Source organism: Pelodiscus sinensis, chromosome 7, assembly GCF_049634645.1.
Source record: "Pelodiscus sinensis isolate JC-2024 chromosome 7, ASM4963464v1, whole genome shotgun sequence".
NCBI classification, from domain to species: Eukaryota; Metazoa; Chordata; order Testudines; family Trionychidae; genus Pelodiscus; species Pelodiscus sinensis.
Window position 1 is genome coordinate 17,164,227 of NC_134717.1, and position 18,473 is coordinate 17,182,699.

Genomic DNA, 18,473 nt, shown 5'->3' on the forward strand with positions numbered 1-18,473 from the left:
CACTATTAACCTGGCCTTGAGTAAAGACATTAATTGGTTAATGCATAACAACGCCAATTTTCTCTGCCTTTAAAATCCACATTTTCACATCAAGAGCTATGAATGGGATACATCCAGCCCACTTAATTAGTTTCATTGAGGTCTAACACAGGTCCTACAATTAACAGGTACTTTTTTGTCTGTTATATATAACTTGGTTTCTGTCATTTCCACTCCAACTCATCTGATGAAGTCTTACCCATGAAAGCTCATGATACTATTTATTTTTGTTAGTCTTTAAGGTGCCACAGTACTACTCGTTTTTGTCCATGAGGATCATCTTACACTTAGGTCTGACTAGCTGCAAGAACTGAGCCTTTGATTTTCATTCCATGACACTGTCTAATCACTGGCCTTTTCTTCCTTCCTTCACAGAAATATGGTTATGGTGGATGGGTTCAACTGGAACACCATTGCAAGGTATGCTGATTCTCATTCTCTAAGGCATTATTGTGGTGTCATGCACCTCTACCCATTAAAAAGCAGTGTGCCAATAAGATTGATGGCCATCATTTAACTTACAGTTTCAAATCATTAGGATATACCCTTTCATGTAGCAAGATTACTCCAAACACTGAAACATCACAATAGATCTTTCTGTTAAAGAACTGAAAATGGGTAAAAGGTGACTAACTTCTGTCTAATCTCCCTTTGGAATCCAGCATTCTTCATAATTACCGCAGCCTAATATAGTAGAACTTCAGAGTTACTGTTGAATACCACAGTTAGGAAGTGGCCGGTCAACAACACACCACCTTTAGAACCAGACATATGCAATCAATCAACAGCATAGACAAAAAAAAGTAAATATAATACAGTACTGTGTTAAAACTAAACTTCTAAAAAGTAATAGAGAAATCCGCATTTTTTCCAGCAAAGAACAGTTTTAAAGCTGTACTAAATCAATGTTTGGTGGTAAATGTTTGAAAGACTAACCATAACATTTTGTTCAGAGTTACAAACATTTCAGAGTTCTGAATAGCCTTCATTTCATAGGTATTCAGAATGCTGAGCTTCTATTGTATTCAGAGTGTGTAGCACTAAAAAACAGATTGTAACAGAAGGCAATATAACGTGAATCAAATTAAACTTTTTTTCCATAGAATCATCAATTTTAGAACTTAACCTAGAAATTGACCCAGATCTTCTGACATTATATGACTGTCTAGAAGGAAAAGAAAACACAAATTGAATTATCTAATAATATTTTTATAGAAGTTATTGAGAATTATAGCATCAAAAAACTTCCCAAAAGAAGAAAGAATAATTCATTCCTCAGCTTTATAACAAGGAGCGCAAAGACAGAACAGAGGTTTCAGTTGGAACAGGCTGCAGCCTCTTGGGGCCATACCATACACAGAGCTGTGTGCATATTTGATTTTTCAGTTCTGTGGTTAAAGCTATGTGGAGAAAGGTAATTCAATTTTCTAGAGATTTTGTTGTGTCAAAATCTGGTTGTGTTCCACTTTCAGCAAAATCCCCAAACTCTCCCCATATGGAAGTGGAGCTTCGAGGCAGTCCACTTTGTGAACGGCTGCTGTCTGTGGGAGTCTGGGGATCCCCAACTTTCAGCCAGACAGGCTCCAGCAAACCTATGTGAGAGGGAGTGTTTGTCAGAACACTGTCAAAATCAAACATCTCTAGAAGACGTTTTGGTTTTGATAAATTTGCAAATTCTGATGCAATATTCATATTTCTGATTTTTTCCAATCTGCTCAAGTTGTGGTATATACAACCACAACCTGCAGCTGGGGTTAGTGCACACGTGACCTTCTTCAGCAGGCTGTACAGGATGCATTATATCTCAAGATGCCACTAGCAGCACAGAGAGAATGCATGCACTCCCTGCTAGGATGAGCCAGTTCCTTTACCAGACCCCAGCCTCCTAGAGAAGCTAGCATTATTAACCTGCAGCAGTCCTGGCACACAGTGGAGCACAGTGACAACCAATCCATTCAAGCTCCTCAGGTTCATACAACAGGAAAGGTCTCTGATACCCACTCCTCGTCTCTCACAGACCTATGCAAAGCCTGGAGCAGTTGAGCCCTTAACGTAACATTTAAGAATATTTTGTTGGTAATAATTATAGGCACCGATTTCCCCTCTAGCCAGAGGGTGCTTGACTCTCCCCTTTGCCCTAGGCTCCAATACTTTCCTCTCAGCCCCACCCTACTCCCATTCCACTCCTACCCCTAAGCCTGTGCCCTCACTCTGCCTCTTCCCTTCGCTGCCCTACCTCTTCCCCACATCCTCCTCAAGCGTACCCTGTGCCAACTTCTTCCCCTCCTTCCCAGAGCTTCCTGAACATCTGATTCATGGTGCTCTGGAAGTGTTGGGAGGGTAGGAGTTGGTTAGTGGGGCTACCAGCAGGTGAGAGGGATGGGGGGAGAGGGCTGGCTGTCAGTGAGTGCTGAGCACTAATTTTCCCCCCAAGGATTCTCCAGCCCCAGAGCACCCACAAAGTTGGCACCTATGGCAATAATGATAAATAACATTGTATAGTGCCATAAGTTTACACACAAGCCATACAGCCTACCCTGAGGAGCTAAACAATACAGAATAAATGAACACACACAAACATGCAAGCTAACACTTCAGGAGCCTGTCCCAATTACCCCTGGAACTCCATGGGAGTCATTCCATTGACTTCACGAGGTGCTGGATCAGGTCCCAGGATGCCATTGTGTTGAAAAAGGAAGAGTGGGTGCTTGGAGAGGTGGGGTAAGGAACATGGTCTACTACACAGAGCACTGGACAGGGCTTCAAGAAACTTGTATTCAGTTCACATCATAGCCGCCGACTTCCTGTGCTAGTTCCCCATATGCAGGCTTGCCAGCAAAGGGGGCAAAAGGTGCAACTGCCACAGGGGCTGGTGATTCAAAGGGAGCTAAGTGCTAGCTGGATGGGAGGGGGGGGGTTGCGCAGTTCAGGTGGCACTGAGGGTTGGCTGCCTCCCTCCAGCCTTAGGCTTCACCCCTTCAGGGAGTGTGGAGCCACCACCTCTACCTTGGCCAGAGGTCCAGCAGTTCTATTGTCCCCTCTGTCCATACGTAAAACGGTGGTAAAATCTAATAATGGCTGTGAAGTGCTCATATGGTGGTGATGCATATGTTATTAGCTAGGGAGGGATCTGAAGAAAATGAGGTATTTGGTGGGAAAGAATAAGCATGATTTAGATACCGTGAGCTGCAAGACACAAGATGCACAGCTGACAGCATAAAAAGGAAAGATATCCTTAGTCCAGCTGAGAGCGTGAGCACATGCTTTAGTTTAAGAATGTGCAAGCTCCCATTTAAGTCAATGAACGAAAACCAATTATATTATTAAATTGTTGGCCTTTTAGATGGTGAGTTTAACAAAACAAAAAAAATTAAAAATAATGAATAGTCTTGCTGCACCTTTGAGACTAACAAAAATGTAGATGGTTTCATGAGCTTTCATGAGTACAATCCAGTTCTTCAGATGAATGAAGTGGGTTGTGCCCACTAAAGCTCATGATAGCATCTTCATTTTTTGTTAGTCTCTAAGGTGCTGCACAACTATTCATTATTTTGAAGTTTTTTCAATTAGGGTACATCTACATTGCACACTTATTTTGAAATAAGCTATTCTAGGAGAAATACTCCAAAATAGCTTATTTCGAAATAACACATCTACACTACAGGGAAGCCTCAAAATTAATCTAAGGCAGACTTCCCTAATGTGCTATCTCGATTTAGAGCCCCAGGAGGCACTGGAGAGTAATTCATTTGAATGGCCCTGGGGAGGAGCTATTTCAAAATACCAGCAGTGGAGCATCTACACTACTGCTATTCCGAAATAGCTATTTTGGAATAGGCGTTATTCCTTGTGAAATGAGTTTTCCAGAAGTCAGAATAAGCCATCCATTATTTAGAATTTATTTCTAAATTATGGAAGTGCTGTGTAGATGCTCACATTGTTATTTCAGAAGAACAGCCATTATTCCAAAATAACACTGCTGTGTAGATACATCCTTAGGGTATATATACACAGCGCTGCTATTTTCAGATGCCATAGGTATCCTGAAATAGCTACCCCTCATCTTAACAAGCCCCCCATTATTTTGAAATATTTTTCAAAATAACGGGCGTACTATTTCGGCATCCCTGTAACCTTCATTCCACAAGGGTTAAGGGATGTCTCGAAATAGTGCATTATTTTGAAATTTGGCACTGTGTAGGTGCACCAAATTTCAAAATATGCTATTTTGAAATAGAATCAAAATAAGATACGCAATTTGCGTAGTGCAAATTGCGTATCTTATTTCAACTTTATGGTGCTGTGTAGATGCACCCTTACAGACTACCACAGCTACCCCTCTGAAACTTTTTAACCAGACAGTGTTAGAGTTAATCTGGTCCCATCTTCTGCTGTTCAGACATGATTTCAAAATGAGAGCTCTGAACTGAGAGATACAGGGACGAGTGATATTAGTGTGGTTAGTTGTGCAATGACACAAAAGGAATTAAATATCCAGTGTTTGTCATTTACAGGGTGTTGCCTCAGCACCCCTTCAGGTTTACTCTCATGAAGGCAGTAACTGTGGTGCCCTGCTTTAAAAAAAAAACAACCTTCACTCTCATGATTCTCACTAAAGATATATTACCTGCATTATGTAAAACACTGACTGAGAATTTCCACACTATCTGAGGAATCTAGATGTTATTTTCCTATTAATCTGAATAGTTTTGAATAATACTGGGTCTGATCTTGGGACAAGAACCTGTCAACCTTCAAAGTGATATCAGGGAATTCTTAAGTAATCAATATATCATCTATAGATCAAGCTACATAATGGGAACTGGACACCCAAATCACTTGTCACCTTGGGAAAAACACACCTGTGTGTTAAGTGCAAGTGTGTGAGCACTGATGAGTAATGAAAATATAGCTGAGTAGTTTGATAAACTGCTACATCTGTTTATTACAAGAATATTCCAGTGTTGCAAAGATTGCTGGGATTGTAAAGCATGGAATTTTTTAAAGATTCAGTTGGAAACCTGTGGCAAGCAAGTAGTAGCAGTATTATGGGCTATGAGGAAAGTCCCATCCAGCCTGCCTCTGTCAGAATAGGTTGGATGTTACTATCCTTGGGAGGCAATAAAGTCCTTTGCACAGGACTGGAGCAAGGGAAAATGTGTTTAAGGATGAGAGGAAGGAAAAGCTTCTCATATGACTCAGTAAAGAAGAATGGGAATCAAACCATAAAAATTAATTATGTTTTTTTCCCAAAGAAGTGAAATTTTGAATAAAACTGATTAGCCTGGTGAAGGGAAACTTTATCATGTTGCTCACTTGATTTGACACAACTGATTTTTAAATCTGTCTTTTAATTTCCACATTTGTTAAAGCTTAAAACATAAGGTGCTGTTACGAAGAGATTAAACAAATCTTAAGTAAGGTCCCAGTTAAATTGATTAACCCTTGAGAATAGAGGTTTCATATTACCTTGTCTGAAGGCTTCATTCTAGCCATTGCTTTGAAACATGAAACATTTCCTCAGGATCCATGTGTTTATCATTGCTGCAAAACCTTAGAGAATTGTTTTCTATTAACTTTACAAAATTGCTACATAATTTTGTATTTTAAGTATTTGGATCATGTGGATTTTAATGGTAGAATTTTGAGACTGTAGCAATATCACTTGATTTCCAACTGATGTTTATTGGTTGAGCCAAATATTGCTTGCCTTACTCATATGGGTAATTTCCTTGATCTGAGTGAATTTAGTCAAGTGAATAAGAAGAAAAGGAATCTAATCTGTAAAACAGGCTTTTCCCCAGCTTACACACAAATATGAGGGTTCAAGATTGATGAAAGGCACACCCATGATCTCAGAAAATTCATTTAACACAGGTGAAAGCAGCAATCACAATTCTTTATAGATTGCCACTTACTTTATTAGAAAATCTTTCATATTGCATAGCCTAATATTACATGAAAAGGATTGCTATTTATTTTTCAATATTTATGTATTAATATCAGAGAAGTCCCTTAGTGAAATTAAAATCCATCTAACATTATTTTCAGTATTAATAGAAGAAAATATATATGAATGCTTTAGAGGCTAGCAGAGTCCAAAGAAAGAATTAAAAGTCTACTTTGCTCATGGAAACCCTCCCAGTGGTAGCCCACTAAAGGACACACAATCTATTTTTATTTGACAAAATCTTCAATTCCTCTGGTCCTTTCCCTTACCCCCAATATCCAGCTATCTATTTATTACACAATAATCAACAGTAGCTTGATATTGGATTTTTAAATATGTTGGAATGTATAGCTAAGATATCCCTTCTATTTGGAAAATAAATTCTAACAGACTTTAAAGGATTTTGCCAGAGGAGCAGGACTGTGGAGATGTAATTACTGGCTATAATATTAGGAGTCATTTTCTCAAAGTGTGATGTTGCTGCCAGTTCATTCTGGCAACTTGCCCAGGTGGCACAGACAAAGAGTCAAAAAAGAAGTTTTAAAATATTTATCAGGCAAATATATTTGTGAATGATGTATGAAGCTAACAACAAATTCAAGGTGAAAAACAGCCTGACTCCTCCTAGAGAGAAGACATGCATTTGAGTATGCCTTCTGCAATGAGTGTACATTTATTCATTTAAGTATTTTATGTCTGTGTTCATAACAAGGAATAGTCTGAATTACCAGTTATTTTAGATTTCAGAATAGCTGTGCAATGGGTGAAATTCATCTCTCCTCCAGGAGAACTCAGTCAACTGATTTTGCGTATGGTGGGAGGAAACTAATAACACATCCATAAGAGCATGTGGCTATGAATAGTTGCCAGATTCATTTTCCTTGGCTTGATTTGACAAGACAGTTACTGCATAATGTCTTTGGCCAGTTGTCAAACCAATCAAAAATTAAAGTCAAAAGTGTTGCACTGCTCTCTCGTCTCACGATTAAAGAGGCACAGTCAAAGTCAGTGACCTTGGTAATATTTTGATCTTCATAACCCTAAAAGGACTTTGAATTAAAAACTGTATTGCTATAGTTCTGGTAATTTTTTTATCCTGGATTTTCCCCTGATGCAAATGCTTCAGTTTTATTTTTTTATTTTATTTATTATTAAAAAGAAAATTCGCCCTGAATCTTACAGTGGGGCGAATTCCATCTCAATTGTACAGGGTGAATCTGCAGAACTAAACTGAATTTATGGAGTTATTCTAAATCAGGGGTCTCCACCCTTTTTGAATGTAAGTGCAATCCAAGATCTACCTCAGACCCACAGGTCCTTGCCCCACCTCCTTTGTGCCCCTTTTCTGAGGCTCCGCCCCTGCTCACTCCATCCTCCCTCCCTTTCACCAGGCAGGGCCAGCAGGTTGGGGTGTAGGCGTGGGTCTTGGATTAAGGAATTTGTAGTGTGAGAGGCACTCTGAGCTGAGTTTGGGGCAGGCAGTTGGGATGCCGGAGGGAGGTCTAGGTGCAGGCTGTAGGAGGTGGTTGGATGCAGGGGTACTCAGGGTTATAGCAGGGGCATAGGTTGCAGGAGGAGGTTCATGACTGGGGTAGACTTGTGGGATGTGGGCTCCAGCTGAGCACTGCTTACGTCAGGTGGCTCCTGGGTGGTGGTGCAGTGGGGCTAAGCAGGCTCACCCTTGTCCCAGCCCTGCACCACTCCCAAAAGCAGCCAGCAAGCTCCCTCCCAAGCCCTGTTATGCCCCCTCTCTGCTCTGTGGAGATGGGATACAGAGTGGGAGAGGAGGCATCTTGACATCAGCGCTCTCCTCTGTCTCCCCTGCCCTGCACAGCAAGCAGGAGGTTCCTGAGGGGACAGCTCCAAGGCAAAGAGTCTGTGGGGGACAGCTGAAGTGCTGGGCTTGACAGCCTTTTGGCCAAACCAGTCAAGATCTCCTGTCAGAGGCTCCAAGATCTACCAGTAGATCCCGATCTACTGGTTGGTGACCGCTGCTCTAAATCGTCTCTGGATTTACTAAGATCATTCTTGATCCCACTGACTTCCAAAGAAATTGGGCATAACTGAGGATAGAACTTGGCTCATAGTCAAATAACACTCATAAGCATCACTCTGATGACAAGCGCGGGTGCCTAAATAGTGGAGGACAAACTTGAGTTAAGGAAACTGTTTCAGGATAACAAGAGTATTATGGACAGCAATAGAGAGAGACTTATTTTTAAATTGCGAAAAAGATACTTTGATAGTGTCCTTTTAAATGGCAAATGACATTTCAAAATAATTTTGTGGATTTTTTTTCTATTGAACAAAAATATAGGACCTGAATTCTAGCATTGGATGGGCATTGGCAGCCCCACATACTTCTAAAATAGTAAAAGTCTTACTGTCTAACATAACTATATTATTGTAATGAAAATTTTATTTCACAGGGGGAGGCAAAAATGATGAAGGAGGGAAAGGTTTTCAGAGTTATCCAAGAGAATTGCTGGAATCCAGAGGTTCGGATTAAAGAGATGAATGAATCAGGTAACTCCAAAAATAAAATGAACTAGTCATAAATCAAATAGAACAACCTAAACGTTCATGTAAAAGTATTTTACAATAACATTAAAATCAAAAGGTTTTGCAGTTACAATTAGTTTGAATCTGTGTCAAATTATTTAGACTCAAGAGAGACATATTCTCATACCTCTCAATACCTAACTCCACAAGTAGTCAAAATTAATTTCTGTGTAGGAAGGTACAAGTTAATATGAGTATGGGTGTGTGGCGGGGTGCCTAGCCCCACAATCTCCCCAATGGGGTCACTCCCCATCAGGCCCTGGTTTCTAGCCTCTCGCAATATGGCTACGAGGCCTAGTCTCTCGCAAAACAGGCCCTGAGGCCTAGTCTTTCAGGATCAGCTCCTAGTCTGGGAGCTGGGAAAAGGGGGTAGGGAGGCCTGGACCCTCCCCCTCCACCGGGCCCCAGCCCAGGGCCCTATCAGTGGTGGGTGGTTCCCACCAGGGGCAGATAACCATTTTGCGGGGCCCAGGGCAGCCCAATTTCGCGGGGCCCCCCTTTGCCACGGTGCATGCGCGGGGCTTCTTGAAGCGCGGGGCCCGGGGCAGCTGCCCCGCTTGCCCTGCCCTATATCCACCCCTGGTTCCCACCACTGACTCGGTAGGGAGTTCTCCCCGAAATGCACCGAGCCCACCAGGGCTCCTCCTGCTCCCTGCCCTGGGCTGCTTCCTACTCCGTCCCCCTGGCCAGCATAGGCCCCACCTGTATATGCAGATCTTGCTGTGGTAGCAGCGTTGTCAGGCACAGCAGCGGCATCTGGTCCAGCGTCTGGTGCAACAGCGGTGTCGGGTGTGGTGACAGCAGTTGGCATGGCAGCAGCTCGTGCAGTGACAGTGGCTAGGATGGCTGCAAGCCATGGACCGTGGGATGGCAGAGACCGGTACAGTGGCTGCAGCTGCAGCATTGGCTGGGCCTGCGGCTCTGGCTCAGGTGGCAGCGGCTCCAGTGCTCGGGCAGGAGCTCCTTCCTCTCCGGAGGTCAGCCCTGACTGAGCTGTCTCCCTGGCCTTTACACCTGGCCCGCAGTTGGAGCATGCCCCGCACTGCTGTGGGTGAGGGGCCTTCCCAGCCCAGCAGGCCAGTTTGCTCTGCCCTTGGCTAGTGTGGGGTTGGGCCACCCTATCACCCCCCCTTAAGAGGGGTTCCCCGGTGGATTCTCCCCCCCTCCTCACCCTGCTGGGCCACTCTGGGAGAAGAAATCTGCATTCGTGTGTGCCCTCTCTAGCCGATGGACCATCTAAAAGGAGTAAGGCTGCAGTGACAATTACCAGCGCATTATTCGGGTGTTGGTGTCCTTCATAGTTTGTAGCCACCTGAGTGGGGCATGATCAGTAACTAAGAGAAAAGAACCACCCAGCAGGTAATATTGAGGGGCTTCAACAGCCCATTTTACTGCCAGGGCCTCCCATTCAATTGTTGAGTACCTGGTTTCTCGGGGATATAACTTCTGGCCGAGGTTAACAATCGGGTGCTCCTCTCCATCCATTTCTTGAGATAACACAGCTCCCAGTCCTATCTCAGAGGCATCACTCTGGAGGATGAATGGCCTTGAAAAGTCAGGCTGAGCTCTCGGAGCAACTAGTCTCGCAGGGTCTGGAAGGCCTCTTCACACGCCGCGGACCCTGAGGCCGTTGGCTCTTGGTCAGATCCATCACGGGGGCAGCTAGGGCGGAAAAGTTGGGCACGAATCTGCGGTAATACCCCACCAGCCCTAAAAACTGCCTCACCTGCCTCTTTGTAATAGGGATGGTCTGAGAGCCTGAACTTTGTCTACTAACGGCTTTACTCTCCCTTTTCCCATGGTGTACCCTACATATGTCACCTCTCATTTGCCTAGGTGGCACTTGGCTGGATTCACCATCAACTTAGCTTCTCCCAGGGACTCTAGCACCTTTCCTAAATGTTGAAGGTGCTCCTCCCAGTTCCTGCTATACACGATGTTGTCAATGTAGGCAGCCGCATACCCGTCATGCGGGTGCAGGACTTGGTTGATCAGGCCCTGGAACGTAGCAGTGGCTCCATGAAGACCGAACGGCATCATTGTGAACTGGTACAGCCTAAAGGGGGTTGGGGATGCTGTTTTCTCTTTTGTAACAGAGGTCATGGGGGTTTGCCAATACCCCTCTGTGAAATCTAGTGTGGAAATGTACTTGGCCTTTTCTATTCGCTCGAGCAACTCGTTCAGCCAGAGCATTGGATAAGCATCAAACCATGATATGGCGTTGACTTTTCAGAAATCAACACAAAACCGTACCAACCTGTTAGGCTTGGGAACCAACACGACGGCAGCTAGGGTGGCTGCAAGCTGTGGACAGCAGGGCGGCAGAGACCGATACGGTGGCTGTAGCTGCAGCGTTGGCTGGGCCTGTGGCTTTGGCTCAGGTGGCAGCGGCAGCTGCTCCAGAGCTCGGGCAGGAGCTCCTTCCTCTCCTGAGGTCTGCCTCAACTGAGCTGTCTCCCTAGCCTTTATACCTGGCCCGCAGTTGGAGCATGCCCAGCATTGCTGCAGGGGAGGGGCCTCCCAGCCCAGCAGGTGAGTTTGCTCTCCCCTTGGCTAGTGCGGAGTTGGGTCGCCCCGTCACAGGGGTGTCATAACTACCAAAATAATTATTTTGAAATAAGCTTATTCCTCTTCACAAGCAGGTGTTATTATTTCAAAATAACAAGCCTATTATTTTGAAATAGGCTTGGTAATGTGGATGCTTGCCTTGTTATTTCGAAATAACTCCCCAGACATGCCCAAAAGGAGAACATGAATTCCTGGTTTTAAAAGTGGCCTATAAAGGAGAAAAATGTGTTCGAGCTCTTTCTCAGTTTTGGTTATATTAGGAAAGGGAAATGGAAAGGGAAATTCTGCTAAGTTTATTTTTGCATTGTACTGTCTACCATGGTTTTGCTGGGTGACTGCGAGTAACTGAAGAATTAGCGGAATTAAGTTATCAGATGAGACAAGAGGCTCTGATCCAGAAAGCACATGCCTAACTTTGTTTATCTTCAAAAGGACCACTAGTGTGTATCATTAGGCGCATGCAGTTATCTTCAAAAACTCATGGATCATGGATCATGGATGACATCACAGAGGACTGCCGAAGGGCAAATATGGTATCTATCTTTAAAAAAGGGGAACAAAGAATCATGTTCTGTGGAATCATATACCATCAGTCTAATATATGAGAACATAATGGAACAAATTATTAAACAATCAGTTTGTAGGCCCCTCGAGGATAATAGGATGATAACAAATCCATATTGGCTATTACTTAAGAACAAGTAGGCCAAAGCAACCTAATTTCTTTCTTGACAGAGTTACTGGCCTGGTGGATGAGGGGAAGGAGTACATATGGCTTACTTAATTTTAATAACACTTTTGACAAAGTCCCACAGGACATTTTCTTAATCAAACAAGGGAAATGTTGGTCTAAAATACTGTAAGGTAAGTGCATAATAGGTTGAGAACCTATACTTAAAGAGTCCTTCTAATAGGTCCTCTCAGTTTGATAGAAAACTTATCTCATGCAGTTCTGAGTCATATACTAGTCAATATTTTCATTAATGACTTGGATAACAGAGTGGAGAGTATGATTCTAAATGGATGCAAATGTAGGAGAGATTGCAAGTACTTTAAAAGTACAGATTAGAATTCTGGATCGGGGGGAGCAGGGTGCTGGGTCCAAGGGCGGCGCAGAGCCAGAGGGAGAGCAGGCGATCTGGGGTGCAGGGTGCAGAGGCGGCGTGGGGAATGGGTGGCGGGAGCCAGATGGGGCGCGGGGCGGGTGCAGCAAGCTGGGCGGTCGGCAGGGAGCGGTCTCTCGCCGACAATGGGCTGGGGCCGTGGCAGGACTGGAGCCGGCGGGGTGGGGCCTGGCTCTGCCATGCGCCACAGCCAGCTGCTGGGGACACGCAGCCAGAGCCGAGTTGCTGTGGTCCTTTAAAATCGGCGTGGCCTCCTCGCGCCGCAGCTGCACGCAGGTAGCCCGGCGCTGAGAATCGCCACAGTTTCCCCTCCTCGGCAGAACTCTGCTCCTCCACTGGCTGGCAGATTGGATGGGGCTGTGCCACCCGTAGTGCGGGCTTTGGCCAGCCCGTTACAACGGCCCACCGGGCCAGTCCGCCCCTGCACTCGCCAGCAAGCAAAATCTACTTGCCACGGGCGAGCGGGCGAGTGTATTTGTCGAGCCCTTTGTATAACACATGCCATAGAACTTCTCCACAATAATTCCAAAAGCACATCTTTCAGAGAAACATGCAATCTTGATTTAAACAGTGGTGGAGAAGCATAATCCTTGGTAATTGTTCCAATGGGAGAGAGCAAATTATCCCGTTATTTGCACTAGCTTTCCCCAAAATAAATTATACTACAAAACTAACAGTGCAGCATTTCTTCAAATGACTGAACAGTGCTCATGCATTAAGAATAAGAATTTATACAACTATGCATAATAGCACCAGCTGGTGATTCCTGCCATAACAATATCAAATCGTGCCAGAAAAGTCCACAGAAATGAGCACTAAGGGAACAGGTTCATGTAGGAAAGCACAATGGCAATCTCTTAATTTGCATTTGTCGGGAGAGGGGGGGAAGGGGAGAAAGTATAATAAAGAGATTCCTGACAAAACAAAAAGCAAGATCTAGAAAGACACGTTTTAGAAAAATATCAAAAGATATTGATATCCAGAGCACAAAAATGTATCAGATTTCAAAGTCTGAATATAGTTCTTCACCTTTTTATTATTAAGGTGAAACATTTTTTCAAAAAAATCAAATGCACAAACTCAAGGTCCAAAAATATACAAATTATCTTAAATTAGACAAAATTCAATGGTGAATAAAACTGTAGTCTGGAGACCCAAAGAAGAGAATTCAGGTGCTATATTCCTGATGTTTTTAAGGTTTAAAAATAATACATTCAAAAATGAACTCAGGAATTTTTTTATACCTCACAAAGAAGCAAACTAAGAGACAAATATATTTATATGTGCTTTGCATGTCACCTTTAATCACCAGTGAGTTTCTCAAAGAATAATAATTACAGGCCATTTCTTATTCCTGTTCCATCCATGGAGCTGCAACTATTGACTTCAAACACAATTTTGAGTAAGAAAAACTGAGGATAGATCACGGCCCTAAAAATTAACCACCAAAAATGACACAATTTGAGAGGGAAAATGCAGAGTTTCTCTCAGTTAAAGAAATCTGGTAACCAGCAGGGTAAGGTGTCATTAATTTAAGCTCTGTAATTAGGCCCTATTGAACTATTTACTTAATTGTAAACTGCAAAGCCCATGTGAAAACTGAGTTAAGTCATACCTGTAGTCCAAATGCCACACTAGCCAGACTGTAGTTGGCACTGAACTCAAATATCAATTTTAACTAAACTTCCTTTAATATTTTTCCCTCTATGAAATCTTCTTGGTCTTTTCTGCCTCAGTGAAGAGGCATAATGTATCGCTTTATAATAATACCATGGATTGCAATGAGATGCCTGCCACAGCAAAGGTGCATTCTGGAATGTCAATAGTGATTCACTGATGAACCAATAGTTTTTCAGAAAAGAATGGGGAAAGGGGGAAATACTTTTTCAAAAATTAATTATAAACTCATTTATGTAGTGATATAAGAGTGTCAGAAACCAACCATAGCTCAATTTTTGTAGCAATTAATATTTAAAAATCCTTGGACATCTGTGACCCAGTATTTAAGACAAGCTGATCAGGTAGTGGAAGCAGAGGAAATGATCTTTCTGTGAATCTCATAAAGAAGGAAAGATGGATAATTAACTGCAAAATAGCAGGCAATGGCTGAACAATATTATGGTCCCATGAGACACTGGGAAAAGAATGACAGGAGAGGCAAACTGCATACAATCAGATGACTATGATCTCTTCCAAAACAAGTGCCATTCTTGCTAAATCTATTTGATAGCATTCCAAATGACGAGTGGTATCAAATGCTATGGAACTATGCATCAATATAAGAGCCAATATAGAAAGAAACCAGCATATAGAAAGAAACCATTCACCTTGTTAACCATTGCTGTTCCAGCAGTTGAAAACCTAGCTTGCAACCTTCTAATAAACTGTTGTGAGGAAACTGATTAAACAATTGTTTGCTCTCTCTTCAAACACTGTAGCAGGAAAGGATAAATAGGTAAAGATAAATAAGCTTCTGTACAGTAAAATATGGTTCTGTTAAGAAGAAGGCAATAATGGGATTTAACCACTTTATGTGACTGGAACAAGAAACAATAATAGTCTGTTTAAGACATGGAAAGTGTTCCCTAGCACATTGTTGGAGAATGTATGTGAGTCAGATCAAGATGTTTATGTTTTCCCACTATGGAGTAAAGAGAGAAGCAAAATATCAAGAACATCCATAATGTGTCTATATAAAGGGGAAAATTGGCTACATAGGATGCTCAGTGTGGCTTAGGGCTGTCAGGCCTGCTGAGAGCCACAAACCCTGCCTGCAGAGGGTGCAGCTTTAAGGGCTGAGGGGGGGGGGGGGGGGGGGGTTTGGTGATAGAGTTTTCCTGTTTGTGGCCAGAGAAGCCACCAGGGCACCCTGGGAAGGGCTGGAGGTCCCTATTTTGATTTAACCCCTATTCCCTGTCTACACAGCTCCTAGTCCGAAATAGCTATTTCAGAATAGGAGGTATTCCTCGGAGAATGAGGTTTACAGAATTCGAAATAAGCCGTCCACTATTTCAAAATAATTTTGAAATAGCGGTTTACCTGTGTAGACACTCGCAAAGTTATTTCGGAATAGCGGTCATTATTCCAAAATAACTTTGCTGTGTAGACATACCCTAAGAGTATAGTCACTTTTAGGTCCATTAATGAGTGCCTGGGCAAGTTTAAATGTTCCCCAAAAGGTTTCTTTGTGCTACCATTTTGAATATCTGATTTGTGTCCATTAATCGTTTGTTATAGAGACTGTCTAGGCCAGGGGTTCTCAAACTTTGTGATACCACAACCCCCTAAAGTCCAAAATGAATTTGTGTGACCCCCCACCCTCACTGCTTCAAAGCTGTTAAGCAAAAAAAAAAAAAGAAGGAGGTGGAAACCAAAGTTGTTAAGCAAAAGTTGCACCACTTTGTCCAGTTTGGGACTGCACACTAACCACCAATGTACCCACCCCTCCCCCTGAGCCATGCCCCCCAGTCTCCCCATCCCCATCCACTCACCTCTGCCTCAGAGCCAGTCCCTCCTAGCACCCACCCATCCCAGTGCACTCCCCCCTCCTCCTAAGGCAGGCATCCTCAGCATCAGTTTTCGTGCCAATCAAATCATCCCCCTCCTCCCCACAGAGCCAGGCACAGAGGAACAATCTTACTTTTAAAGTGGCTGCTCCCACCGCCCAGCCCGGATGCCTCAGCTCTCAGCTTGTAGAGGAGGCATCACATGGCCAGCTTCCGGTTTCTGCTGGTTACGTGGGCCAAAGCAGTGCGCGCTCTGCTCCCATCCAGCACAGTGCCCTTCTAGCATGGCGCCCGGCAACAGTCCCCTCCTGCCCCCCCTTCACTAGACTCTGTGGCTCTCCTCACTCCCCCGTCCCTACCAGACGCGGCAGTGGTCTGGGTGAAAACCAAACACCTGGCAACTGAGATGCCGGGGAGACACAAATTTTTACATTAAAAAAAAAACCAGATCCAGCTGTGACCCCACCATAAGTTGCTCGCAACCCCCATGAGTAGGGCTTGACAAATCCACTTATCTACTCACCCATGGCGAGTAGATTTCAGCCAGTCGCCCCGTTCACTGGCGGTTTGCATATGCGCAGTGCAGGTCTCGCGCAAGCGCAGTACGGGACTGGCGAGTGGTTTTTGCCGCGATCATCGAGCCCTGCCCATGGGGGTCGCAACCCACAGTTTAAGAAATGCAGGTCTAGGCTAATAGTTATAGACTAACATGATTACCTCTCTGAGACTTCACATCATTACATGCTCTTTACTGAAAACACAACCCTACAAGGGTCTCAGTCACAACACAAGGGCTCATGTTTGAGGGCACAAAACAAGGGCTCATGTATGAGGAAACAAGAAGCAAAAATGATACTCACTGAAGAGTGATTTACTAGCAAAGTGGGTGACTCTACTTAATCTGCTTCCTAAAGGAATCCAGATTCCTGTTCCCTCTGTTCCCACTGGTTAATTATTACATAACAAAGACACACTGACAACTTAAAATTCACACTTCAGTATGAAAATGATTTACCTGGTGTAAAGTAACTTCAAGTAATATGTAAGATTAGTAAAAGGGAAAGAAATGAGGGGTAAAATATATGTTCTCTGTTTTTTCTCGGGTATTTATTAAGCAGCTTAGTGTATTTAAAAACTTAGTATGTATTAAACAGCATGTTGCCCTCTGTTTAACTATTTCCCTTATGTATTGAGTTATGCCAATCCTGCAAGCACTAGCATATGGTTAGCTCTCAACCAATTTTTGCAAGATTGGAGTAAATTTTTCCTGTTGTTTTCATGGATCATTAACACAGCAACAAGAGAAAGAGAAAATCATTGGAAAAAATAATTTTCATTCTTTTTTTTAAGTAACTGATTTCAAGGTGCTGTTAGAGAATGCAAAGCTTCTGCATTTGTCATAATAATTTTTGTTGCCACAGAGAGGAGCAAATCCAATATATATATTGTTCTGTCTTAAGTGGGACTTCAAATATTTTCTAATTGACAAAATACATGTATGGAGAATTAAGTAAAGTGAAAAAGTTAAGAGTGATAAGCATGCACAAGTATTTAAATTAATACTAATAGATAAATGTAACAATAGATGACACACATCTGAATGCTGCTGTGGGCTTTTTGTCTCTGAACTGAAGGGATCCTAAAGAAAACTGTTATGACAAGCAAAAATATTTTTAAAAGCCAAATGCCAAGTTTTATAATCCTACATTAAGGCAAATGTATGTGTGTAAACAGAGGGTTACATGCTTTGTCTGGGCAGAGAAAGCTCATCCCAAGCATGTGTGGCCCATAGCCATTCAGATCCCATACAAATACCCACTTACGTGACAGCTGCCACCTTGGCCAATAACAGAAATTGAACTGGGGACTGCCAAGGCTAAAAGTATAAATCTATATGAGTGAGCTAAGTAGCTAGATCCTGTTATGAATAATTACTATTCACTCATAAAAGTACTTTCCTTTGCACATGTGCCCAGTTTTGCTTGGTGAGCTAGGCTGACTCACTACATATTATTTTTCCCATTTTTGGTCCTAGTTTTCTCCTGAATACATCATGTACAATTCCCTTTGTCTTCTGTAGCAGTAGTTCTCAACCTTTTTTCATTTGTGGCCCCTAAAAATGTATGGAGGTGCAGACCTCTCTGAAAATCTGCAGTGTCCTCCCCTACCCCCCATCACAAATTAAAAACCACTGCTCTATAGAACCATGTGCTTTTTCTAGTCTGTCTCCTGTGAATGTATTTGCTTCCTGCAGATAGACTGACAAATCTCTATAGTGCATAAGTAATGCATGAGAGCAAACTATGATCAGACATACGATTAAAACATCATCTGCATTTTCATATTTAAAAACTTTTGTTCCTCTTTGTAGGAGTCACTGTGCAAGCCCTTTCTACTGTTCCTGTAATGTTCAGCTATTGGGTAAGTCCTTGCAAACAAATTTTGTAATTCAGAGAGACTATAAAATGCAAAATAATGAAATCCACACTGCCTGGGTATGTCTACACTACAGCGCTAATTCGAACTAACTTAGCCCATGCCGCGTGTAGCCGCGCGGCACAGGGTTCGAACAAGCCGGCATTTAAAAATGGCGCCGGTCGGCTTATGCAAATGAAGCCCGGGAAGTTCAAATCCCGGGCTTCATTTGCAAGTGCGGTATGCCTACATTACCACCCTAGTTCGAACTAGGGTGGTAGTGTAGACATACCTGGAGACTGGGAAAAG

General features: G+C 43.1%; 1 protein-coding gene across 2 annotated transcripts in view; it reads left to right on the top strand.

Annotated features, from left to right (window-relative positions):
* ACMSD (aminocarboxymuconate semialdehyde decarboxylase) overlaps positions 1–18,473 on the top strand; it is a 65,598-nt gene that overhangs the window by 7,631 nt on the left and 39,494 nt on the right. For both annotated transcript variants that reach the window (XM_006117070.4, XM_006117071.4), the window contains exons 2-4: positions 415–459; positions 8,419–8,515; positions 18,121–18,170. In XM_006117070.4, coding sequence (XP_006117132.1) covers positions 415–459; positions 8,419–8,515; positions 18,121–18,170 — 192 coding nt within the window. The remainder of the gene's footprint in view (positions 1–414; positions 460–8,418; positions 8,516–18,120; positions 18,171–18,473) is intronic.